This window comes from Triturus cristatus, chromosome 10 (genome assembly GCF_964204655.1).
Source record: "Triturus cristatus chromosome 10, aTriCri1.1, whole genome shotgun sequence".
Lineage (NCBI taxonomy): Eukaryota > Metazoa > Chordata > Amphibia > Caudata > Salamandridae > Triturus > Triturus cristatus.
In genome coordinates this window covers 673,738,074-673,764,612 of record NC_140593.1, presented here as the reverse complement: position 1 = coordinate 673,764,612, position 26,539 = coordinate 673,738,074, and the positions used below count along the sequence as shown (strand labels likewise).

Here is a 26,539-nt window from a genome sequence, read left to right as displayed (position 1 = left end):
CCGATTTTTAAAAAAAATTATTAAATTTATTTTTCATACTTTTTGATCCCTTGTGAACCCCCTGACGAACGCTAGGGGGTCTGCAACTCTCTTCGTTGCCCCCTTTTCATGTTATTAACCTTTGTTTTTCAGTGCGAGAGACAGAAAATGGCGGCCGATACTTCCTGGTTTCGACCGATTCGAATGTTTACTTTGATCTAACAACCAATCAGAATCGCGCTCGCGCACGTCACCGTACGCGTACGGTAAGCTTACCGTAAGCGCACGGAGCGCGCTTACAGATATATATATTGATTTAAATGCTATTTTCTCAGAAACTACTGAACAGATTTACACCAGACCTACAAAAGGCACTTCCTTGACCTGCGGACTACCTCTCTGCCAAATTACAAGTAATTCTGTTCAGCCGTTCGGGCTGTAGCTGTGTCTAAAGGTCCTATGGAAAAATGCATCGGGAAAATGCGTTTTGGGACCCCCCTTTTTTCTCAGCCCCCGCTCGACGAATCACCCCGAGACTTTCAGGGTAGGAGCGGAGCGTAGCGCCCCATTAGTTTTGAAAATTTCGCGAGGATTCGTCGACCGGCGCCAAAGTTATTCCAAATAGAATGTTTCGGATTTCCTATGGAAACAGGGTCCTAACTATAACTATCTACTGGCGACCGCCAGTAGATAATATATATATATATATATATATATAATATTCACTGAAAAAACCATAGGTTTCACACATGTTATAGTTAGCGGAAATTTTACTGATAAAAAACCAGTGAAATTGCCCCGTTATAGTTAGTGCTGGCAACTATAACTCACGCGACCGCAATCCTCTGCTGATGCTAATACTGTATTTAGACACTTATTTGCCCATGTCTTCTTCCATACATTTTTAGCTATACATATATTACAAATATTTTTTTTTCATAAAGACACATATGTCATCAGCAGAAGATTGCGGTCGCGTGAGTTATAGTTGCCAGCACTAACTATAACGGGGCAATTTCACTGGTTTTTTATCAGTAAAATTTCCGCTAACTATAACATGTGTGAAACCTATGGTTTTTTCAGTGAATTTGCAAGGTTTTTTAAATGCTAATTCCTAACTATAACGTGTGTGAAACCTATGGTTTTTTCAGTGAATTTGTACGGTTTTTTAAATGCTAAGTTACTTTACGCCATTCGAGGCGTGCGCGCCCACTTAACGCAGTTCGTTCCGTGCACGGTTTTTATCAACTTTAATAAGCCCTGTACATTTGGTGGCCTTCGGCCACCAAAAGCACAGGGGGTGGGGTCAATGTGGATAGTGTTTTTTTTATTTCGATTTTATAATTTCATGTTGCCAAAATTTAGTTTTTTTTACCTATTAATAAGCCCTGTACATTTGGTGGCCTGTGGCCACCAAAAGCACAGGGGGTTGGGTAAGTGTGGAAAGTGTTTTTTTTTTTTTTTTTTACCGTACGCTTACGGTAAGCGTACGGTAAGCGTACTCGGCGAAATTGCCGAAAAAAAAATAAAACCGTTTTTGCTCTTGGGGGATGTTTGGGGACTCCCTCAACATGACTATGTGGGAGGGAGTTGTCAAAACAGCCCCGTAACATGTTTTTGGCCATCTTGTTTGATAAACAACACTCAGTGCGAGAGACAAAATGGCGGCCGCCGCTTCCTGGTTTCGGCCGATTCGAATGTTTACTAAGATCTAAGAGCCAATCAGAATCGCGCTCGCGCACGCCACCGTACGCTTACGGTAAGCGTACGGTAAGCGTACCGTAAGCGGGCTCAGATATATATATTGATTTAAAGGCTATTTTCTCAGAATCTACTGAACAGATTTACACCAAACCTACAAAAGGCACTTCCTTGACCTAGGGACTACCTCTCTGCCAAATTTCTAGTAATTCTGTTCAGCCGTTCGGGCTGTAGCTCGTTCTAAAGGTCCTATGGAAAAATGCATGGGAAAAACGCGTTTTGGGACCCCCCTTTTATCTCAGCCCCCGCTTGACGAATCCCCCCGAGACTTTCAGGGTAGGAGCGGAGCGTAGCGCCCCACCTATTTTGAGAAATTCGCGAGGATTCATCGACCGGCGCCAAAGTTATTCAAAATAGAATGTTGAGGTTTTCCTATGGAAAAGGGGTCCTAACTATAACTACCTACTGGCGACCGCCAGTAGGTAATATGTGTGTGTGTGTGTGTGTGTATATATATATATATATATATATATTACCTACTGGCGGTCGCCAGTAGGTAGTTATAGTTAGGACCACGTTTCCATAGGAAAACCTCAACATTCTATTTTGAATAACTTTGGCGCCAGTCGACGAATCCTCGCGAATTTCTCAAAATAGGTGGGGCGCTACGCTCCGCTCCTACCCTGAAAGTCTCGGGGGGATCCGTCAAGCGGGGGCTGAGATAAAAGGGGGGTCCCAAAACGCGTTTTTCCCATGCATTTTTCCATAGGACCTTTAGAACGAGCTACAGCCCGAACGGCTGAACAGAATTACTCAAAATTTGGCAGAGAGGTAGTCCCTAGGTCAAGGAAGTGCCTTTTGTAGGTTTGGTGTAAATCTGTTCAGTAGATTCTGAGAAAATAGCCTTTAAATCAATATATATATCTGAGCCCGCTTACGGTACGCTTACCGTACGCTTACGGTAAGCGTACGGTGGCGTGCGCGAGCGCGATTCTGATTGGCTCTTAGATCTTAGTAAACATTCGAATCGGCCGAAACCAGGAAGCGGCGGCCGCCATTTTCTGTGTTTCACTCTGAAAAAAAAAGAGTGAAAACAAGAAAAGGGGGCAATGAGGAGAGTTACAGACCCCCTTACATTTGTGAGGGGGTCAAAGAAGGACTGTAAAGTACAAAACAAACATTTATTGATTTTTTTTAAAAATCACGGGGTACGCGTACGGTAAGCTTACGGTAAGCGTACGGAAGAAACATGGCGTGCGCGAAGGAGATTCTGATTGGCCCATAGATCTTAGTAAACATTCGAATCGGCCGAAACCAGGAAGCGGCGGCCGCCATTTTGTGTGTTTCACTCAGAAAAAAAACAGAGAAAACAAGGAAAGGGGGCAATGAGGAGAGTTACAGACCCCCTAACATTTGTAAGGGGGTCAAAGAAGGACAGAAAAGTACAAAAAAAACATTTATTGATTTTAAAAAAAATCGCGGGGTACGCGTACGGTAAGCGTACGGTAACAAAAAAAAAATTAAAGAAATGAAATGCAGATTTAAGAGTTTAGATATTAGGGGGCTCTAAAAAGAGCCGTTGTGTTTATGAAGTTATTTTTTAGTGGTACCTACAAGTAAGTACCGATGCAGAGTCTAAGGTTCAAGAGGAAGACTCTGTTCCCTTCATCATTGAAGTGCACACCATCTCCTCTATAAATGTCTTGCATGTCGTAACGCAAGTTGTTGTGGTAAATGGAACCCATACCATAGTCACGGAGGAAAGCAGAAACAGATTTGTTGACGTGCTTCCTTGCTTTGTCAATCTGCGGACAGAAATGATTGGACCAGTTCCATTTTTGCCTTTGGCATATGTTAGAAAACACAAAGGCAGTTTTAGGGAAAAGTGAAAACAGTTGTGCAAAGGTGTCCTTCATAAGCATTTCCAGACCTACCCCAGTCAAAGTGCCTAGGTCATTGCCACCACAGTGCACTATTATGAGGTCAGGGTGTTGGATTTGCATGAAGGATTTCACCAATGGCATCAATTGGTGCCACTTTAACCCTCTCTGACCAATCCATTTAATGTCTACATTTGGCAAAGCAAGGTCTCTCACCATATCTGTTTTCTCTGCATACTTTTCACTCCAGAAGACATAGCTGTGCCCTACAATCCACACTGTGAACATCTTCAAAGGAGAACTGGATGCACTCAGGAGGTGTCTTTCAGTAGAATGGGAAAAAGAAATGAAAAACAGTTTGGAAATGGAGGCATACGTATTTTTAAATAAAAAAAAAGAACTGATTGGCTGTTTCATACCATTCTACACTAAAAACTAGGCTGTATGTGTATGTGTAAAAAATATATTAAAAAAAACATATTAATGAATTTTAAAAATTTAAGCATAGTCTATATAAAAGGTAAGAAAATTAAATTAAAAATATGTAAGAAAAAATAGAAGAATAAAAAAAAAATTAGCATTTAAAAAACCTTGCAAATTCACTGAAAAAACCATGGGTTTCAAACACGTTATAGTTAGGAATTAGCATTTAAAAAACCTTAGAAATTCACTGAAAAAACCATGGGTTTCACACACGTTATAGTTAGGAATTAGCATTTAAAAAACCTTAGAAATTCAGTGAAAAAACCATAGGTTTCACTCATGTTATAGTTAGCTGGACATTTTACTCGTAAAAAACCAATGAAATTGCCCCGTTATAGTTAGTTCAGCTAACTATAACTCGCGCGCCCGCAATGCACTGCTGATGACGTCACATATTACATCACTCATGACATGGTCAGTGACATCACTCATGACATCACTGATGACATCTCAAATGACATCACTGATGACATCACTGATGACATCATCCTTGTGATAGAGTGGCAGACCTCCTCTCACCCTAATATAACCTTTGATACACACATTCAAAAATAGAAACTACAATGTTCAAAACAATGGACATACCAATACCAGATAAAACAACCTTTTCAGTAATTCTAAGATCCACATACACATCCACTCATTCACCAACAGTCCAATTCAGTCACTCATACATGTACTCACTCATCATATGTACTCATACACCTATACATCCTGTTACACAATGCCACTCATCCATAGAGTTACTCACACACATAGTCACTCATGCTAACAAAGAATCAAACATACATTTACTTGCATATACAGTTATACACACACCACCACACTTACTTCTACGGAAACTTACACATACTTAGTCTTTTAAACAATCACTTATAGAAACACATACTTATTCATACAAGAACTCTTTCAATCTCTCACTCTCACATATACTCACATATATACACCAATAGTCACATATACTAGTTTAAAACATATGTAGTTACTCATAAAGACACTATTGAGACAGTCATTCACTCAATAACACATCCATGCACACACTCATCCACCCATACAGTCCTGCACACATGCTGTGTTCAACACATACAAACAGTGAGTCACTCATTCATACACCTATGCACTACGTAATACCCCCCACCGAACCATGCAGACACTCAGACTGATACTCAAAAAACCAACTAATAACCTATATAGACACCCATGTATCTACTCACCAACCCATGCAGCCACTTATACACAAAGTGAGAGACTGATACAGATATATACATATTTATACATTACTCACTAAAACATGTATTCACTATGATACACTTAATCAGTCAGTTAAACAATCAATTTTTCAAAAACAAATCATCCATTTAGACACTTATATACCCATTTATTCTTCCATTGACCTTGAGATATACATATATAAAACATATTTAATTTTCAGAAAAACCCACATTCACTGGATGATGTCATCAGTGATGTCATCAGTGATGTCATTTGAGATGTCATCAGTGATGTCATGAGTGATGTCACTGACCATGTCATGAGTGATGTAATATGTGACGTCATCAGCAGTGCATTGCGGGCGCGCGAGTTATAGTTAGCTGAACTAACTATAACGGGGCAATTTCATTGGTTTTTTACGAGTAAAATGTCCAGCTAACTATAACATGTGTGAAACCTATGGTTTTTTCACTGAATTTCTAAGGTTTTTTAAATGCTAATTCCTAACTATAACGTGTGTGAAACCCATGGTTTTTTCAGTGAATTTCTAAGGTTTTTTAAATGCTAATTCCTAACTATAACGTGTTTGAAACCCATGGTTTTTTCAGTGATATATATATATATATATATATATGCAAGCATCTAGCGCATTCTTCCACTTCCTGGCAGGCGAGGAGGAAAGCACACGGACACCAATCGTGCTTCACGAAGATTTATTAGAAGTCCGCATCGGCATGACATGTAATTACGCGTTTCGGCCACCAGGTGGCCTTGATCACATAAGGTAACCGCCATACTGGACATCCTTATATACACAGCACTTTGTAATCACGTGATCATTAGTGATGAACTACATAGAAGAAATATATATGGTCATGGTCAATATATAGCAGAAATTCTTGTTGTAGGCTAAATATTTCTTTTTCTTATCATGATAAATTATTTTGAAGGTGCACAAAGACATGAACAGTAATCTTTGCAAAGTGCAAATGCTTGTGCAAAATACGCAAATTGAAGTGCAAATTGCAATAACATTGTTGTGCAAAATGCGCAAAGATGGTGCAAAATACAAATATTCGCACGGAGTATATATACAAGGTGGCCATGTAGAGTCCATTTGAAATGTCTAATGAATAGTGCAAAATACATTTAGTAAAACATTGGCATAGTTGCCTGAAAGACAATTAAAGATGTAAAATACAAAAGTTTTCTTGTGCAAAATACGCAATGGTAATACAAAAGCTAATCTGCATGGCAACAATGTTAACCTGATTCAAAAATGTTCATGAATGAAGTAAAAAGCATCCTTCTAGCATTTAGCAAGAAATGAAAATAAAGAACTAATAAACAAGCCTTGGGATTTCAAAAACTGATAACAAATATGTCGGTCATGTAAATATTGTTTTTCCAAAAATGTGAACAGGGTGCAAAATGTGGGAAAATAAAGGATGGGGAGAGAAGGGAAAGAGAAAGGAAAATAAATTTTCTTTGAAAAATCCTGGAGTACATTGAAACAAGCAGCATATATACATAAATTCAGAGGCTGGTTCAATAAGCATGTATAAAAAAACAAATATTTACACGTCTTCCGTGGCGATGGTCCCAAATACACTATGGCTGGCAGATACTGGAAGGGCAAGATTGTGTGGAACATCAATTGGAAATGCCGAAAACACCGATATCAGGAAACATTTATATGACAACCAAGAAAATGGAAAAATGGGGAGGGAACGAAAAGAAAAGAAAGAAACAAGACAAGAAAAGAAAAGAAGGAAGAAAAAACAAAGAAAAATGTATGAACAAATTGTTCACCAATCATGAGCCAAAGTTTCAATATTCAAACAATCATGAAATAAAACATGTATTGTTATACGTTATCTTTCTAGATGCGTATACTCTAAAATTAGTAAGGATAAAAAGACTAAAAACAAGGAGCAGTTAAACATACAAGCGACATGTTGATGGATATCTTCTTATCTCAGAAAAGGCGCTGACAAATGTCACATATAATATAGTGCCTATTTTCAAATACAGTTATGTAAGTCTTCAGTGTTGTTGAGTCCTGTAGGGGCCTTGCTGTCGAACTCAAGGATTTACCTTGGTTCGAGCTGTCTTAAAAACTTTTCTCTATTGCCCCCTCTGCGTTGTGCAGGAATACTATCAACAACAAAGTATTTGAGGCAACTTAGGTCATTGTTATGACATCTCTTGAAGTGTCGCGCTACGGGGTAGCTAGAATCGTTATTAACGATAGCCCTTAAATGTTGAAGGATTCTGACATGGGCTTGGACTATATATATATATATGTGTGTGTATATATATATATGTGTGTGTGTATATGTGTGTGAGTGTGTGTGTATATATATGTGTGTGTGTGTGTATATATATAATATGGTAGTAGGTTAAGTGTGTTTTTAGGGTTTAGGGGTGGGTAGGTGTATAGGGTGGTAAAGGTGATTTTAGGGTTTAGGTGTGGGCAAGGGGAAAAGGTGGTAAGGGTGTTTTTAGGGTTTAGGGGTGGGTAAGGGGTATAGGGTTCAAATTGTGTTTTTAGTGTAGTGAAAAGACTGTGTACAGAGTTGCATGATTGATAGTTAAATAAAAGTGGTGCATAAATGCAAGTTGTAACTGGTGGTGCGTAAATTATAATTTTACGGTATAACTATAACCATAGAGTTTCTAATATTTATATGGTTTAAGTTTTATTTTTATGGAAATAATAAATAAAGTTTTCCTATATAGAACTAAGCTTTAACAATTGTTTTTTCATGAATGTGTATATATATATAGGGGTTTCACTCACCTTATATATACTTACCTTGTGTTGTAAAGGCATGCATGGTAAAAGTATGTGTGGTAAAGTTTGTGTGGTAAAGGCAAGGAGGGTATAGTCATACAACCATGTGAAGCTAGATTGCTAGCCACGAAGCAAGCTGTATGGTTTCACATACATCTGAAGTTTCTTTGTGATCTCAATTTCAAGTAGATTACTAAAAAAAGGTAGCTTTTCCAACTTCCTGGGTTCTTTTGTTGGGCTCTATTCTACAGTGCAATGACTATACAATGTCTGAGTGGATTTTGCAGATTCCAGTGAGAATGAACATGTTCCAGGCCAACACGCTTGACTTTTTTAGGCAGTTAGCAAGCAAAGCATGACTACAGTTGGGATCATAGATTGTTTGGTCTTGGTGAGAGACCGTCATTAAGTAACATATCTTGCTTCGGTAGATCTATAGGAATAATGTGTAAGTTGGGATGCAGATTAGTGTGAAAGAGAATAACAAAGGGCTAAAAGAAAGGTTTTTGGTATGCTGAAGACAATGGATAACATTTTTGCTTTGTTCGAACTCAACATTCTGTGAAGGTTGTTCTAGCCCTGTTCAGATGTACACATTGTTTTTAGTTCCTATGAGTAAGTAGTCTTGCTGTAGATTTCACGAAGTTTGGTGCTTCATGTTTGTGGGTGCATTACTAAAGCTTCTTTTTCATAGCTACCATTTTTTTATGTGCTCTGAATATATCTTTTAACTGATTTCTTAGTTTGGGTCTTGAATCTTTCTTTCTAGGTTTATGTTCATTTTTTTCATATTTAGAAAATTGAGGTAGTACCCTTTGTTCGGTTCATTGGTTTATGGTTTGTGTCAATGTTTTTAGGTCTCGCCTGACCCAGCGCATGCGCTGGTCTGGCGAGACTTATTGAGAGGGCTCCAAAAAGTGCTACCAGGCCAGCCTAGAGCTACAGTGCATGTGCGCGGGCGCGCGCGCCGCGCTTTACCCCGATTACTTTCACGGCCGCTTTGATGTTTGATCGCGATCACTTTCGCAGCCGCTTTGCATAGCCAATAGGTCTCGCTTTGGGACCTTTTAAGTATTTAGTTATGCAACTGTTGCATAGCTAAACATTTATAAGGTCCCAAAGGCGAGACCTATTGGCTATGCCAATGCTTGTTGTGATTGTTACTATTGTTTTTTTGATAGCAAATTTAGTTGGCAGTAGAGTTAACTCATATGTACGTCAATAATGCCATAACATGTTAAATATTGGTTTAGTTGGCACTAGTGAAGGTCTGGTGAAGTTGAAGCTAATATGCGGAAGCATTTGGCCTTGTGAAAGGGCATGTGGAGAGCACAGACATCATTTCGAACGTTCATGAATTTGTCCTGCAACATTCTTCATAGATCTGTATAGGGCAAACTGTGCTAGGGTAGAATTTTAGGGCCTGGCGTTGTTTCATTTAGGTAAGTTAAAGAGAGATCAAGGAGTAGTCAGGCTAGGTAAGTTTGCATATCTGTAACTCTTTCATTTGTACCTTCTGCCTGAATACCACGTCCAAAGTATGACCCTTGTTTTGAGTTTGTGTGTGTTCCTACTCAAACTTGAAGAATCGGTGTATTTAGATTTTGACATAATTCGTTATCTACATAACCAGTCTGGATATTGAAGTCCCCAGGGCGATTTGTCACAAGGATGTGAAGATATGAGTCAAGGTTGAGGAGGTCTTCCAGAGTGTTTGCTTCATACCCCTGGGCTGATGAGAGTTGGCTTCAGCTGAGTAGTGCCTCATCAGAAGATGCAAGCATTTGTTTTTTGGACCTGTAATGTCTTTGCAGGTTTGTGCTTTACATAATAAACCCGAGCAGCCCTTTTCCTGTGTTGGTTTCTGGTTTTCCTGCCGGATATCGGATACTGGTTGCAGGACTTAGTCAAACATTATGGCAGTTACTGATGATCCAAGTTTCTGTGAGGCTAAGCATACGGAATTATTCTTCACTTAGTAGGTCAAGAATTGTAAATGTGTGTTCGATTGCTGAAAGGCTGCTTCTTACCTGTCCATTGTCCTCAAGTTCATATTCCCAACCGATTAGCTTTGGCAGAGACGTTTAGTGGTTGGTTGGTAGTTCTAGTTGAAATCATGAGTCAATTGCTCTTCTGAATGAGTTATATTGTTTCAGTCACTACTCATGCCCACGGTCAAATTGTAGTTTCTAGCAAGCAGTAGGAGACAAGTAGGGGGAAGTAGGATGTTGATTCATGTTGTAAAGGAGTTAATGATTAAGACACATGGGTGCGTTTGGGGATATGCCAGGAAGGAATGCTGGGTATGTGCATGCCTCATTGATTTTTCTCCTGTTAATCTTTTCTTGAGCGCCCTGAGAGCACTTCTGTGGTAGTTGTGTACCATGCAAGCTAAAACGTTGTGGGGCTGGCTAATGATACAGAAGTCGTTCACTACATTGAATCAATACATCTTTCTGGTAAACAAAAAATCATTTCTCGGGTTTATTAAATGTTAAAGGAAATGTTGTGCTAGAGGAACATTTCCATGTTGGATGCTGCCCAGCATAGCTAGGACACCCTCCCAGCCTCAATATGTATATGACCATACATATTGAATCTTTTCTTTGCTGGGGGCTGAACTGTCGGCCTGGCTTAGCTCCGCCGCCTGTTTGGCCGGGACTCTCTTCGTTGAGCCTCCATCCTTGGTCGTATCCTGCCTCAGCAGAATCCCGGGCCGGGCTTTGCTCCGCTATCTCCATTGGCCGGGCTTTGCTCCGCCATACTCAACTGCAGTTCCCATCATCCCTGTCTGCTGTGAGGTTGCTGTGCACATCATCTGCAAGTGCCAGGAGGCGCATAAAGGTCTGCCTGGGGCCGAGTCCCCTGTGAATCTTTTCTTTGCTGGGGGCTGAACTGTCGGCTGGGCTTAGCTCCGCCGCCTGTTTGGCCGGGACTCTCTTCGTTGAGCCTCCATCCTTGGTCGTATCTTGCCTCAGCAGAATCCCGGGCCGGGCTTTGCTCAGCTGTCTCCATTGGCCGGGCTTTGCTCCGCCATACCTAACTGCAATTCCCATCATCCCTGTCTGCTGTGAGGTTGCTGTGCACGTCATCTGCAAGCGCCGGGAGGCGCATAAAGGTCTGCCTGGAACCTCGTCCCACGGGACGCGCCGGGAGACGCCCGGGACAAGGGCGGGACCGTCTTAGGCCGTCAGAGGCTGGAGGAGACTGGACTGGGCAACCCCTCTTGGCTGTCTAAGCGTGGACTGGTTCAGGTTACGTAATGATACCATTGTGGACTGTTTTGTGTTCATTGCAGGGCGACTTTATAATCTGTTTCATTTCTTTTGTGGGCAACTGTGTTGGCTAAATTGGTACTATAATTGAGGGATGCTATAGTCCTTGTGGGTCTCTTTATTAGTTGTTACCTTGTCTTATTAGGCGTGAGACAATGGGCAAACCTAAGCCAGCGACTAGTCGCCCCCGCACTAGACAAAATGCAGTCTCTAACACTCCTCTTCCTAGTCTCACTGCTATTGATAAAATGTTGCAAAAAACTATAGGGGTGGTGGCAACTGCAATTGAGAATACCGAGAGACGTCTCTCCCTTACTCCAAGTTTACTTTCTCCCCCAATACTTGGGAACGCCTCCATCTTTTCAGATAACCATCAGGCTTCGTTACTTGTGCCCTCATTTGCTGAGCTTCCCTGTGCTCAAGTGAATTTGGCGGCTAGTCCAGAGGCCACTTCACCTAATAACATATCACCACTCCAGGTTCCCCAAGTAACTCCTAGGATCCAAAAGCCTCGCGGCAAAACTAAGAAGGTAAAGCCAACTATTAAACCCTGTATAAATAGCTCAGCACTCAGAGCATCTTCAAATTCAGGACTAACCCAATTGTCTGCTTCTCCAGCACCTCCAGTATGGGCTACCCACCTATTAATTGATCTGCAAACCCAATTAGAACATCTCATCACTTCTCAATTTAAAAACTTGATGAGCAAAATTGATAGAGTTATATCCTTAATTGATAGCAAAACAGCTGGGCATTTATTTGCTCCTCCCGGGAGTAGGACTACTCATACGGTTCCTGTGACTTCTATGCCTAGTTATCAAGACACTCGTCCTACTGTATCTGTATCTAGCCCTAATGACACTGGGGCGCAGGTATCAGCTACTACGAACATACTTCCTCCCACCATAAGCTCTAATGTACTCGATCTTCCCCCATTTCCCAGGCCATCTGTGTCTGTGTCCACCTTGCCCCCACCCCCCTCTTCTTTTCCTACACTAGTATCTGGCAAGAGGAGAGTGGACTGCGATTTCATACCCCACTCTACTGATGGGAATGACCATAGTATTGGGCAACTATTACCATCACTTCTTCCACAGTTGCCTTTGGAGGCTTCGCCATATGTGGTAGTCCTTTCAGGCGTTCCCCCCATTGTCTGGTGCTCGTCAGGAACAAGGTTACCCACTGGCTGAATACCTTTAGATCTTTACCAAGAGGGGGTCATGGGGAAATTTTGTTTGTGCAAAGGGTAAGTTGGTTGGGGGTGAAGCAAAAAGACAAGGGAGGGGATTGTGTCATAATTAACTTTAGGGATCCTAGAGTAGTTAAATTCATTCCTGAATGGCAAGGCTCGCACTCCCAGAGCTCGATTTTACCTCTACCTTTGGGATATTTCTACCAACGGCCGGCCGGTATGGTCAGGTCCGCCCCAAGGAATTCTTATTTTGGCCTGCAAACGGCTGTCTACAATGTCCCAGTTACCAACTCTTTTGGCATTTTGGTCAACGAGGCTTGACTAGTCCCTTCTGTGGGGGCTATAGGTTTATTGCATGATGGGGCCAATGCCACCAAGATGGTGGGGGAGAATGTAGAGGCCGGCCTTCCCATTGTCTGTCATTCTAACACACCTATGATTTCCTCTGGCTCAAGTATTGGTAATTTTACCGATGACGCAGGTCTGACCTTGGTGCCCCACCGAGGCCTCTTTTTAGGGCCTGAAGTTGCACCCTGTAGTTCCTTCGGGGCTGTCAACTCTGGCTCTCTAATTGGGTCCTGGAATGTAGCAGGGCTGGGCACCAAACTTTCTAATCCTGACTGGGAAGTATTGGTAGATGACTATGATCTATGTCTCTTTCAAGAGACTTGGATGACGACTTCTCTGGCTAGGGTTGGTTTCGCCTCCTATAGCACTCCGGCGGTGCAGGGCCCTAGGGGGCGACCCTCGGGGGGTTTATGCATTTGGGTGGCTACCCACTTGGGGTGTACCGTCAGAGTGATCGACTCCCATTCACCAGATATCCTTTGTATTATTTTGAAGTTTGGGGACGGTACCGGTAATCAATATCTATTTACGCCCCACTCCATTACGATTGGGACTTACTATTCTTAATGCCCTTGACGACCTTTTGACTTTGTTTTCTGCACTTGCCTACAAAGTAATTGGGGGTGATCTTAACTGTCACTTTGAACCCCTGGCTGGCATCCCCTCTATTACTTCTGAGGAGGATTCTACCTGGGATATTCAGGATTGCCTTATGTACTCTGCTATACGCTTAACACCATTGGCTATTGAGATCAACAAGCTCTTACTTATTCACTCTCTTCGAGCTTGTAATGGTAGACTTGCTCCTGATACCCCGGGGAAGCGTACTTATAATAGATTGGGCAAAAGCTCAACTATCGATTACATCTTGGTAAACGTGAAGTTTTGGCCCCATCTCAAGTCTTTCACCATAGTGGATCGGGTTGACAGCGATCACAATCTCCTAAGATTGGAATTTCTGCAACCCTTGGACCCTAAATGAGCTCCAGGGATCTCGGACCACTCTATAGCACCTAATTTAACAGTGGTCGCAGGCGGTCGCCGCATTAGGTGGTCAAAGTTTATGACAACTCCAGATAAAATCGCTGCATTGTACTCCCATGTGGCTAACCACCTAAATGAAGCGTTTGTTCTTATGGAGGGTAGTCAGGATCTATCATATTTTCAAGAGTTAGAGACTATCCACACTAAACTCATTACTATGGCCGCCAGTTTTTTTTATGTTGCGGCCAACCCCAAGTCAAATGGGGCGAGGAAACAAGCTAGCTGGTTCAATTCCAACTGCAGGGATGCTAAACAGGCACTCCTGCGGGAGGTGAAAAGTGGTACCCCGCACAGCATTAGAGGAGGCAGATTTTTGTATAAATCCATAACATCTGAATCTAAAAAAGACTGGGAGGCTGCCATATGGGATAGTATAAAGCCTGCCCTGGATAGTCATGATTCCACGACCTTCTGGAATTTAGTCAGGTGTGGTAGACAAGAAGGATCTTCTGCTATAACCCCCGGTTTAAGTGAAGAGGTTTGGTTGAGGCACTTTAAGCCTCTTTTTTGTCTTCCGACAAATGATATTGCAGTTGAATTATCACCACTTTTGATGGGTGTATCTTCTCAAGTGCTTAATGAAGTACGGGTGTCTGACCCATTACTCTGCACTTCCTGTGAAATTCAGGCTGCCTTAAAGAGTCTTTCCCCTGGTAAAGCTCCCGGTCTAGATAGGATTCCTGGGGACCTATTCACTAGTGAACCGCTGGTTTGGGTACCATACCTATTGCTATATTTTAATGCAATCCTCCTGGGTATGGACATCCCTTATACTTGGAAGGGCGCAGAAATCATTCCCATCCACAAGAAGGCCTCTCCACTAGATCCAGCAAATTATCGGCCAATCAGCCTTATTGACGTCTTACAGAAAGTGTTTGCCCGCATTTTATTAACTAGGCTTGAAAGCTGGATGGTAGATTACCATATCCTATCACCCTTTCAAGCGGGCTTTCGCTCTAGGGTTTCGACAACTGACCAACTGTTCAGGTTACAGTTGGTTTATTGGAAGACGGTACTCCTGGGGAAGTGTTCCCTCTACCTGATCTTTGTGGATTTTAGATCCGCTTTTGATCTGGTTCAGAGGGACAAGCTCTGGTCAATCTTGTTTGAGATTGGGGCTCCTCCATACCTCTGTGACCTCTTCAAGCGTCTCCATTCTGGAACGTTTGCGAGGGTTCGTTATGGTAGGAATGGTGAGCTCTCTGCCCCCTTCCCGGTAGATAGGGGTGTTAGGCAGGGGTGTGTGTTGGCTCCCACCTTATTTTCCCTATTTATTAATGGTTTGATTTCACATCTTTTGGGGATAAAGGATTTAGATTCTCCGATTCTAGCAGCACGCAGAGTACCTGCCCTAATGTTCGCTGACGACACCCTTCTACTTTCAAAATCTCCAATGGGTGTCCAGCAAACTTTGGAGGCCTTTTGTTCTTTCTGCCGCTCTAGAAATCTGGAGATAAATCTCTCAAAAACCAAATTTATGGTTTTTAATTCCAAACCATCAACTTACCCCCACCCACACCTCGAAGGATGCACTTTGGAGAAAGTCTCCACTTTTGATTACTTGGGAGTCACCCTGAATGACAGGATGGAGTGGGACTCCCATATGGTTAAGGCTAACCTTAAGTTGATTCATTCAACAGGTGGAATCCTACAGGTTTTTAAAGAATGCTCCTATAAACCTTTAGGTCCCCCAGTTGAAATATATAGGGCCCAGGCTAGGGGTGCGGCACTATACGGTGTAGAGCTCTGGGGCCATGTTAACGCCAGCTCTATGTCCATCATAGAGAATAATTTCATCAGGCGTCTCTTAAACCTCCCCAAGAGTACTCCTTTGACCCCCCTAAGGCTGGATTTGGGATTGGCCCCTATCCTGGAGATCATCCTACATCGACCTTTGTTTTATTGGAGGAGACTCTGGTCCACTCCGGAGCTGCTAAGCTATAAGGAGGAGTTCATTGATCTACTGTCTATTAGGGGATCGGGCAACATCTTGTGGCTTAAACATGTAAAACAGCTCTGTTATGATTTGCATAGGGAAGATTTGTGGACTTTGCCTGAAACATCTTGTCCTCTGATTAGTAAGAGGGTGTTGGGGGACATTCTTAAACAGTATCGCCTGAATCTCCGTGATCTGAACTCTAGCTTGGGCAGGCTGTCACTCCAATTTCTGGAGGTGAAAGACCATTATTTTTTTGAAAAATTTCTGGATGACATCCAGCCCTCGTTAGCAAAAAAACTATATCTCCAATTCAGACACGGATCTCTACCACTGCTGGCCCTGTCAAACAAATGGTTGGCCCCTTCCTCCAGGTGGAGTCTTTGTCCCGGTTGTGATTCTGTAGAAGAGACCGATTTGCATGTTTTGCTCTTTTGTCCCTCTTACATCAGGGCACGAACCAAATGGTTTGTTCCCCTTTGTAAATCAAGAGGTCTCAGGGACTACAGGGAGGTCTACAGATTATTAAAATATGATACGACCCCTGTGTTTGTATTCGCCACTTCGAGATTCCTCCTTTCCATGTGGTATGCAAGAATTGCAATAATTAAGCTAATTGATGTCCAGCCCTACGATGCTTTACACTGAGATTTATTGCATTCAAATTGATTTTTGATTATCTCATTGTTTTATCCTTTTAGTACATTTTATTTATTTTAATTAATTAATTGTGGTATAGTATGATCTATGAATCCCTACCAATGTGCATTAAGTATTGTATATATGTGCTTTTATGGTTTTTAACCGAAATAAAGCTTATGAAATGTAAAAAATTTAAATGTATATGACCACCTTCAGCGGCTGGGATGTGTGTAGTTTGTTTTGAGAATGGCTGAACCCAGACCTGCTAGTGAGTGACTACTTCTTTCATGGAACTAGCTCTCTGTTTGATATTCACACTGTGCCTGGTCTGCTCTCCTTCCTACAGCGGGGGAAGTTTCGTCCACGCCTGCAACAAATGGTGACCTCTAACCCCAGTGAAACCGTGGAGGCATGCACCAGGAGGGCCTTTCAGCTTCTTCCCGATGTGGCAGCGGCCATCACCGAGCTCAGCCAGCTGAAGGCCATCGGGCCGGCAACAGCATCAGGTAATCGTCCATTAGGAGAAAAGGGAAGGTGCAGCTCTGAGCCAATCACAAATGAGTCGAAGCTTCTGTAAGGGAGCAGTGAGGAATCACTGGGGTGCATTAAATATAGACTGCTACCATGTGTAAGAGTAGAAGTGGGAGAGAAACAAGAGCCGGAGAACAAGAGAGTATTTGGGGCAATTTTATAGCTTTGAACCGGGCGTAGAAATCGAGGACAAAGGAGTTCACTGTTGAACTTAGGTATAAATAAAGACTCTTCCTATAGGAGGCCAGGTCAGTGCAGCACCTAGAAGTGCGCTGCTTGTATTGGACACAAGTTGGGAGCTGCCTAAATCATACAAACGGTATGCTTCCTAAAAAAGACAAAATAGGTGTACCGCCCTCATTGAGTACTAATTGATTACTTAAGTCTGGGGTAAGTGTGACTACATATATATAAATATTCTATGAAACAACAGTTAAAAACTAAGTTATGGGTCTGGCTTAAACGTGCAAAACAACTGACATGCGCCTGTTCTGGTATGCAGTACACACAGATTATGTCAGAACTAACATTTCTCATCATGTTCAACTACTGCTTGCCTACCTTTTTGTGCCATTGGGAGTGCCTAATTTCTGAAACAAAGAGTGCCGGTGCCCTAAGCTCTGCTCAGAAGCCGGCGGCCGGTGCAACTAAACGTCAGCGTGCCGAATATTTTGGCTGGTAGTGTTTATTCCACTACCAAACACCCCCTGCTCCTTTATCTCGCGCTTGTAGGTTCCTACTGTCTCCCTTTGTGACGGTTTGCCGTCTTTCGATTCCCCCTCTTTCCCTTTGTTTGTTTTCTTTCTCCTGCACCTGATAAATATACGATGCAGTGAAAAAAGTGCAGGTTCCCAAAAATAAAACCCCACCCGCAACCACAGGCTCAAATTAACCACTAGCCATTGGCAAATTGGTGTTTTATGATTGGCTTACGACATTAGTTATGGTGTGTACTGCCTAAAATTGCTGGCATATTCAGTCCTTTTTACGTTTGAATCAGCATCATAACTCTGTTTTAAAAAAAAAATTTATATTGATTTAAAAACTGTTTTATATAATACACTTTTGGCCTGATGTACAAAGCCATTTGGTGAGCGCAAAGCCTGAGGTTTGCAAAATCAGAGTTTGTGACCGCAAATGGCTTTTTGTTATGTACTAAATCCATTTTCCAATTTAGTAACGCGTTAGAAAACCACAATAGATCGCTATTTGGAAGGGGCTTGTTTTGGGGTGTCCCTCCCAAACAGCAATTCGTTAGTATATGTATCAATGTAATTCTGCCAACACCTCAACAGAGGTGTTAACCCATTTGCAATGGGAAGGAGTCCCCTAAATCAGGAATATTGATTCACACATTTTGGAAATGTCGTAACCCAGCCTATTTATAAATGAATTGCTTCACACAATTAATTTCCATTTTCAAAACGTTGGTGCACAATTTGCGACTAAGTTTTGCAAATGGAATTTTCATACATCAGGCCCAATATTCCCAAACCCCATGCAGTGTTGGCAGGCATGGCTTGGGATGAGGGGGTTGCACCTGGGTGGGTGGGAGAGGGAATAAAAAAAAAAAAAAATTTCAACCTTAAGGCCGGGTCCCGCATCTCTGCTTTTGCTCTCCTGCGTCCGACTCCAGGAACAGGAAGCAGGCAGCCAGGCTCCGTTCCCTAAGCCAATCACAATGCCTCAATGCAGTGTTGTGATTGGTCTGAGCGCCGTGACACGGCGCTCATCCAGGGGCTGGAGAGGTGGGCATGTTCTCCATGCAGGCTGTAATGCAGCCTGCATGGAAAACGAGTAAAGTGCGCATGACTGGTTTGGGCGGCCCAAGAGGCCCGACCAAACAGTCATTGCCGACTTAGGACTGGGCAAACCACTCCTCTCCTGCTCCAAGAGCAGAGCAGCCCCGCCCGCCCGCAAAGCAGCCGGACACAAAGCATAAAATGAGAAAAACTCTAAGTTATCATTTTATGTTTCTACTTGGCACTGCTTAAAAGGATTGGGGTGACGCTCCTCCGCCATAGTGGAGGAGCTGCCACTGACCCCATGCATAGCCGGGGTCACTTGAAGGGCCAACCAACTGCGAGATACCAACCAATGCTGCACACAACATCTGTGCACGGCCTTTGGCTCTCTGTAATTCTTTTTCTCTACCTCTATATCTCTGTATACCTCTGCCACACACCACTTATGTCTATTTATTTTTTAACACTATCAAAGCTGATATTTCATAAATGGCGGACGAATCCTCCACTTAAAATGTTGGCTCTCACAATTACGTTTTGAGACTTCAACCAAGTGCGATTTTCCGTGTGTTTTTTCAAGTCTGTCCCGTCAGTTGGCAACACCTCTAATCCCCACTACTCCCTTCCCACATTCCCCCCACTCCTGCCACCCAAGTCACCACTACTCTAGAGTCAGACACTTGGTATAGTGCCTCCCCTGACCTGTTGATTTAGGGAAAAGGTCTCAACTGATAATCGATTCGTGAAATTCAGGAAAGAGAGAGAAAGCTCTACAAAGACCTTCACTAGCTAGTCACATTTGTGGTTGCCTGGTGCAATGTCAGAGACTGGCCCAAAAGATTAACTGGGTGCATAAATAGATGCATTGTCTCAATTTGGTACAAGAACATACATCTGTAGATGCAACGGTAAACACTGCCTAAATTGGTTACACCACTTCAGTCAGTTACAGAGTTGTACGCTGGCTATCGAGTTATTGATAAATATATTACCAGTTTGCTTGGTTTCAGGTCTGTGGGTGAAATTTGAATGTACAGGCAGACTTAAGAGATGACATCCACCCCACCCCCCAGCCCTGATGATATCTGATACTTCTTCGTGTTTTAGTTGGCTATGGTACCTTTGATCAAGTGTCTTCCGGTAACAACTACATGGTCAGAAGGAAAGCCTTTATTTAGTGATCAGTATGTTTTTTTGTAAGGTTGAAAAACTTTACATCGATTCCTAAGACTCATGGAAGCATCTCACAACAAGAATCACCATATAAATGAATGCTACAATGGTGCTATACCCCTGAACGCTTGCCCACCATATTCCCTGCATCCCCGGCTACTTGTTGGAGATGTGGCACACAAATAGGGGACTTTCAGCATATATGGTGGCTGTGTTCCTTCTTCACTTTATTCTGGAAAGTAACCCTAAGGCACATCAAGAACACATTAGGGTTTCCCGTACCAGCAGATAACTGCACAATCATCCTAGGGGGTCAGGCCCGTCACACTTGAGGCAGCGACTGATGCAGACTGGTACCTTGGCTGTCACATGACTGGAGTAGCGAAGTAACTTATAGCTTTGGCTTGGAAAACCATGTCTGCTCTTTCAGCAGTGGCCTATGGGGGACATTGGCTATGGAACTGTTGTTGCACAAAAGATAGTGCTTTCTGGAAAAGATTCTCCGGTCTCTGGCAGCCTTTGATTGACTATATGTCCCGCATGAAATATCTGTGCTTCTGGCCCCCCCCCCCCCCCGGCTCCGTGCCCTCCTTCTATTCGACTAACAGTCTCCCTTGGCTCTGTGGTGTAGCCCTAGACCTATATGGGCACTAGTATGGATGGCCCTCACTCATGGGTCCCCTACCCCCTCATGGGTCCCCTACCCCCCTCATGGGCCCCATCCCCTCACTCATGGCCCCTCTCCCCCAAGAATGGTTAGCTGGATGATTCCCTCTCCCTTCCTTTTAGTCCTGGCTTTCCCCCTTGGTTGGGCTCATTGGCCGTCTGGTCCTTTGTCTTAATCTGGCAGAGTGGGTCTCGCTCACGCATCTTTGGATGCTCCCTCACATCCACTGCCCACTGATATCCCGGTGAAGGGATATATTTCCTAGCAGGCTGGGCCAAAGGCCCCTATCCTGGCCGGTATCGACATGGGGCTCCAACCCTCGCCCTCGATTCTTGGCTCGATCTTTACGTCGTGTCCCTTGTCTTTCCTCCTCACTGAGACTCTTGCATGTGGCTTGCCTGGTCAACACTTTTTCAGCCTATTACATTTGTGCCCAGGGCGACAACCAATGTTATTCTAATGAGCGAAAGTGTGCCTTCAACCTGTTCATGCAATGACACTGACATTGAGTCTTTTACTGCTCTGTTCCTGTAATTTGCTGTTTGTTGAATATTTAATTAACAGATTCTGAGTAAAAACTTGAAATCTTATTCTGTCCGTTTGGAAAAAAGGGAAAAGTTGCAAATACGTTTTGGTTACTTTTCTAGCTTTAGGACAGAGAGTGAATGTTGTTGGTCAGCAATGCCATTATCCTGTAACTGTTTTCAGCACAGAGCCAGCATCAGCCTCCTCAGAGCTCCTCCCTGTGCATCTTTTGCCTCATTGCAAGGCTAAAATCTACTGAGCTTCTTTGAAAGTACGAGAGAGGTCTTCCCTGAAATTGAAAATGCAATAATAGGTATTTTAGGATTAACTGTGATCATTAGTTTGCAGGGACTACACATACACTGGACTACATCACTAGGCAATAATAACAATATTGCAAAGAAATAAGAAGTGCCATCAGCTGACATAATGAAAGAAAATAGCCATTTTGGGTGTCTTCAAAAGCAAAACAGCATGAACTATGTTAGCAACCCCTAAGCCCCCACTTCAAGATACTTTTCATTATGGTCATGCTAGTACTATGTAGTCATGCTTTATGCTTCCCTGTGCATCTATAGACTATACATTGTGAAACATGGATTGAGTCCTAATATTTACTCATTTGGCAGGCTGATATGTAAAAGTCATAGATATCTGGGACAAGTTACCGTTAACGCAGACAAGCAGACCTTCCACATTTGTTCAAAGTGGTCATTCTTACCCATTAATCCTAGTGATATATTTTCCATTGAGCATTTCTCACACTTGGTATATCCATGTTCTGCCTTTTGGTATTTTGCCCCTACCCAAAAAGCCAAATGCGGTCTGTTTAGCTGCACAAAATAATACGGACATTTATTGCCCTCTTAGCAATTTCAAGGGATATGAAAGGCAGTCTGCCAGTCCGAGGATAATATATGCTCGGGGCTTTGATCATTTTCACCCATACATTTGATCAATTTCATCCAGGATCATCTTCCAATATCTTTTAAGTTTGGGGCATTTCTCCAGCAGGGCTCACTCTTGCTGGTGTTCCATTATGTCATCTCCTGGAGCTATAATACCAATATGATGCAATTATTGTGAACATCCCCGTCATTACAGAATTAGCCACTCTAGGCCCAGGCCTTGCTAGTCCCTCCTCCCTTTCTTTATAGAAGAGTGCCCGTCCCCTCTCAGCCTCGCATCTTATCTGCTCCCACAGTTCGTGCTTGGTTAGTATCAGTGTTAAGGGCCTTATAAATGCCTGAAATCAAACGTTTGTCATTAGATTTAATTAAAATCTAGCATTTGAAAGTGGCATAGGTCTAGAAGCCAACATCTGCACTGTCTTATGTGTCACCCAATGTCCTATTTGGAAGTAACACATTATTTCTGACTTAGGAGGGTTGTAGTCCAATTTTAATTGTTCAAACAATGTAAGCACTTGCACATAAAAATAATCCCCCACTCTTTTACAGTTAGCTGTTCGCCACCACAAGTACTGGCATTGGTCTATTCCAGAGGAGAATCAGGAGCCCCAATAAAGAAGAGAGAGGGGATGGGTACCTGAATAGCTCTTTCTTAAGCAAAACTGTATCCCAAGAGGAGTGCATAGACCTCGTCACGGGCAAGGAGTAGAGGCATCAGTGACCTACCAAAATACCTCGAGACATCCCACAGAAATCTTTCCTTAATTAGTTGGTTGACCTGGGTATGATTTAAAAAAAGGTGTGGATAGTAGATCATATCTAATACATCATACTCACCTATGTTTAGATCTGGATCTTTGTCTCCATCCAGTACCATTTATTAAGAACACACAGAATACGGTTGAGTCCACCGTGGTGGTACTACTCCTACCATGGTGTGATAGGTCACCTATGATGAAGTATGTCACAACACAAGTGGGTGAGGTGATCTATCCAAATATCTTTGGGTACCTGTAAACCATTGGAAGGGGCCTAAGAAGAATTGATATATATATTTTTCCACCAACACGCTCCATAATAAAGAACAGGCTCCGGCACAGCACGTGAACCTTAATCTGAAAGAAACACGTTAGTTAGATTCCTTACCTTAGAATATCCCCAGGCGTCAGGCTGGATCCGGAAAGATTTTTCGTCAGCAATACCCTTGCGCGTCGCTAGGCGTCGTCTGCGGCTCCGCGTCCGTCGTCAGCGTCGTGATCGCCGGAATGACGTCGTCGGAGTACTTAGATGCCGCCCTCGCGCGCTGACGTCAGTTCTTCTTTTTTCCGCGCCAGTAAGCGCAGATCCGGGAAGAGCATACCCTTTAGTCACTTTTTGACTAAACTTTTTGGACTTTTTTGGTTCTTCTTTCGAGTCGACCTCGACTCCTGGTGCCGGTAGGGATGCCTGGTTTCAAGCCGTGCGACGCCTGTAACCGACTGATGACGGTTACGGATCACCACCGTCGGTGTCTCTACTGCCTTGGGGCCGACCATGATGTCCAGTCGTGCCCTGACTGCCGGGCTTTGACCTCGAAGGCTAGGCGGGAGCGGTCCCGCAAGCTCCTCGAGCTCTGGCAGTCGGCTCCGCGCCGCTCGACGTCCTGGTCGAGGGACCGGTCGCGGAGCCGAAGTCCTCACCGCTCGTCGGGTTCGAAGTCCTCGCATTCAGGTAAGTCGAGGCACAGTAAGAAGAAGTCGAAGAGGCGACATCACTCTTCTGACTCCCCTCGCCGGTCGCGCGACTCCGCTGAGGGTGCGGGTGGCACAACCCGCGCGGCTCCGTCGGAGCCGCAGGAGTCGCGTCCGGCCCCATACCCTCCGGTCCCTGGGCCTAACACGTCTCCGGACGAGCTCGAGACTTCCTCATGGCCATGAGGAGTCTCGCTCCACCGTCGCAGCCTGTCGGCGCACCTTCGGGCCCCGCGGGTCTGCTTGGGAGGACTAGCGAGCCGGCGGCTTCGGCCCCGGAGCCATCGTCGACTTCGGTCCCGACGCCGCAGGTCCCCGTGGGATCTAGGCCTGGATCCCGGTCGACGCCGGTTGACCTTACGACCCCTCCACCGGCGCCGACCCCTATGGTGCCGCCCCTGGCGCAGTCTTCGGACGACGTCGCCTCCAGTTTTAGCCCCGGTCCGGGTCCGGTATCAGAGCGGTGCCACCCGGCACCGTCTCCGGCGCCGATGGATAAGCATTTAATCTACCGCCCGGCTCCGTCCTTTCTACCTGTCTACCAGGAGACGGATGACGGGGACGACTGGGAGGGGTCTGAGGACCCTCTTGCACAGCAGTGCCAGTTAAGTCGGGACTGGGCAGACGAGCTGGGGGATGCCAGTGGCCTCGACACTTCGCCTGACACTGGCTTCATTTCTCCCCCCTCCTTGGCTACGGAGGAGGGTGCAACCTATTCTGTGGTGCTGCGCAGGGCTGCCGAAGCCCTTCACCTGGAGCTCCCTACAGCGGCCGTGAGGACTAACCTCCTCACCGAGGTGCTTCAACCGCCAGTAAGCTCTTCGGAGCCTCTACTGCAGTTCCATGAGACACTCACTGACGTTCTGATGGGCACCTGGTCCATGCCCTCCACAGTCACTCCTGTGGACCGCACCGTGGCCCGGTGCCACCGCCCTGCTCCGGGCGACCCCAGCTTTCTGTCAGTGCACCCCACCCCTGAGAGTCTGGTTATCCAGGCCTCTACGTCCCAGACCGCATTCCCATCGGCTCCTCCGGATCGGGAATCCAAAAGGTTGGAACAGTTTGGGAAGAAACAGTTTTCCTCCCTCAGTTTGGGGTTGCGGTCCATTAATACCACGTGCCTTTTGGACCGTTACACCCACTCCTTGTGGGATACGGTGGCGGATGTGCTGCCCCAGTGTCCGGAGGAGGCCCGGACACGGTTCGCCCAGGCTCTTGCTGAGGGGCGGGATGCAGCATGGTACTCCATTAGATGTGGGCCTGACACCACGGACTCGCTAGGTAGGGCGATTGCGACGACGGTAGCGATTCGTCACCACGCCTGGCTGAGATCCACGAATTTCTCTGGGGATGTCCAGAGCACTCTCATGGACATGCCCTTCGATGGCCGTCGCCTTTTTGGCGACAAAGCGGATAGTGCGCTGGAGAGCTTTAAGGACTCCATTGCTACGGCCAAGTCATTGGGCCTCTCGGCCCCGTGCCCGCAAACTTCTGCTTTTCGCCCCTTTCGTGGCCAAGGAACGGGCGCCCCCGCACATCAGTCTAGCCACAGGCCGCAGAACCAGCCTCAACGCGGTCGTGGACGTGAATTCCGCCGAGGCAGAGCAGGCGGACAGAGAGCCGGTCAGCCCACATCTGCTCCCACGGCATCTGCCTCAAAGCCTTCCTAGTCCGACTTTTCAGGCCCATTCCACGCCAGTGGGAGGCAGAGTTCGCCATCACCTGCTCCACTGGCGTACCATCACGTTGGACAGGTGGGTGCTGCAAATCGTGTGAAGGGGCTACTCCCTCCCCTTCAAGCCGACCCCTCCAACCATGCCACCGCAGTACCACCGCATGTCGGGGGATCACTTGCAACTTCTGCAGGGGGAAGTTACGGTCTTCTTGGCCAAGGGGGCCATCGAGCACGTTCCTGGCCCAGAAGTAGGTCGGGGTTGTTACTCCCACTACTTTCTGGTTCCCAAGAAGGGCAAAGGGGGCCTACGCCCTATCTTGGACCTCAGGAGCGTAAACACCTTCCTCCAGAAGGAGAAGTTCAAGATGCTCACGTTAGCTCAGGTTCTGGCTGCCCTCGACCCTGGAGACTGGATGGTAGCGTTGGACTTGCAGGACACTTATTTCCACATCCCCGTGAGGAAATATGAATTTTGTGATCAGTTATGTCCCCTATCGTAGACCCCAACGGCTCCATGTGCATGCTATAAGTACATGTATGTTCCCTCCTGCTCCAGTTTTTAAGACGCAAATATATGTGCGTCCACCGTCAACATGTCCTCTTTCAGATCCGCCATGAATGGGTCAGATATTCCATTCCTAAGTATGAAAGGCCACCGACTTTATGTGGTTCACTTTCCACATTTTACAGATTCAGGCGAGTAGGCCCGAATTCTGTCTTCAAGCCTTTTCCTGCCTTCTGCCTCTGAAAGCTCCAGTCTGAGCCTGCATCTGTATCCATGAACTTTGTCCTACTCCCTGCGCGGCTAACGGTGCCTGATCCAGCCTGTCGCCTGCCAAAAACTGTATTTCACCTTCAAGATTATCTACTCCGCTCCTCATCCGATGCATTCCTGTCTAGTAGTTTAGGTAAACATTCCTCCAGCTACCGTGCAAAGGGCCAGGCCTCGCTGTCCTCATGCAAGTAATTCATAGCCCCGTTACCATGGAATATTCCTACCCCCTCGCATCTAGTGTAGACACTTAGACGCTTGTACACGCACTAACAGTCAGTATAGAATAGATTCTATCCTAGAGACCTCTCCTTTTGGATA

At 44.7% G+C, this 26,539-nt stretch overlaps 1 protein-coding gene across 2 annotated transcripts in view; it reads left to right on the top strand.

Moving 5' to 3' along the window:
- The window catches only part of LOC146789882 (uncharacterized), a 210,644-nt gene that overhangs the window by 117,323 nt on the left and 66,782 nt on the right, over window positions 1–26,539 (top strand). For both annotated transcript variants that reach the window (XM_085628154.1, XM_085628155.1), the window contains exon 4: window positions 16,836–16,995. In XM_085628154.1, coding sequence (XP_085484280.1) covers window positions 16,836–16,995 — 160 coding nt within the window. The remainder of the gene's footprint in view (window positions 1–16,835; window positions 16,996–26,539) is intronic.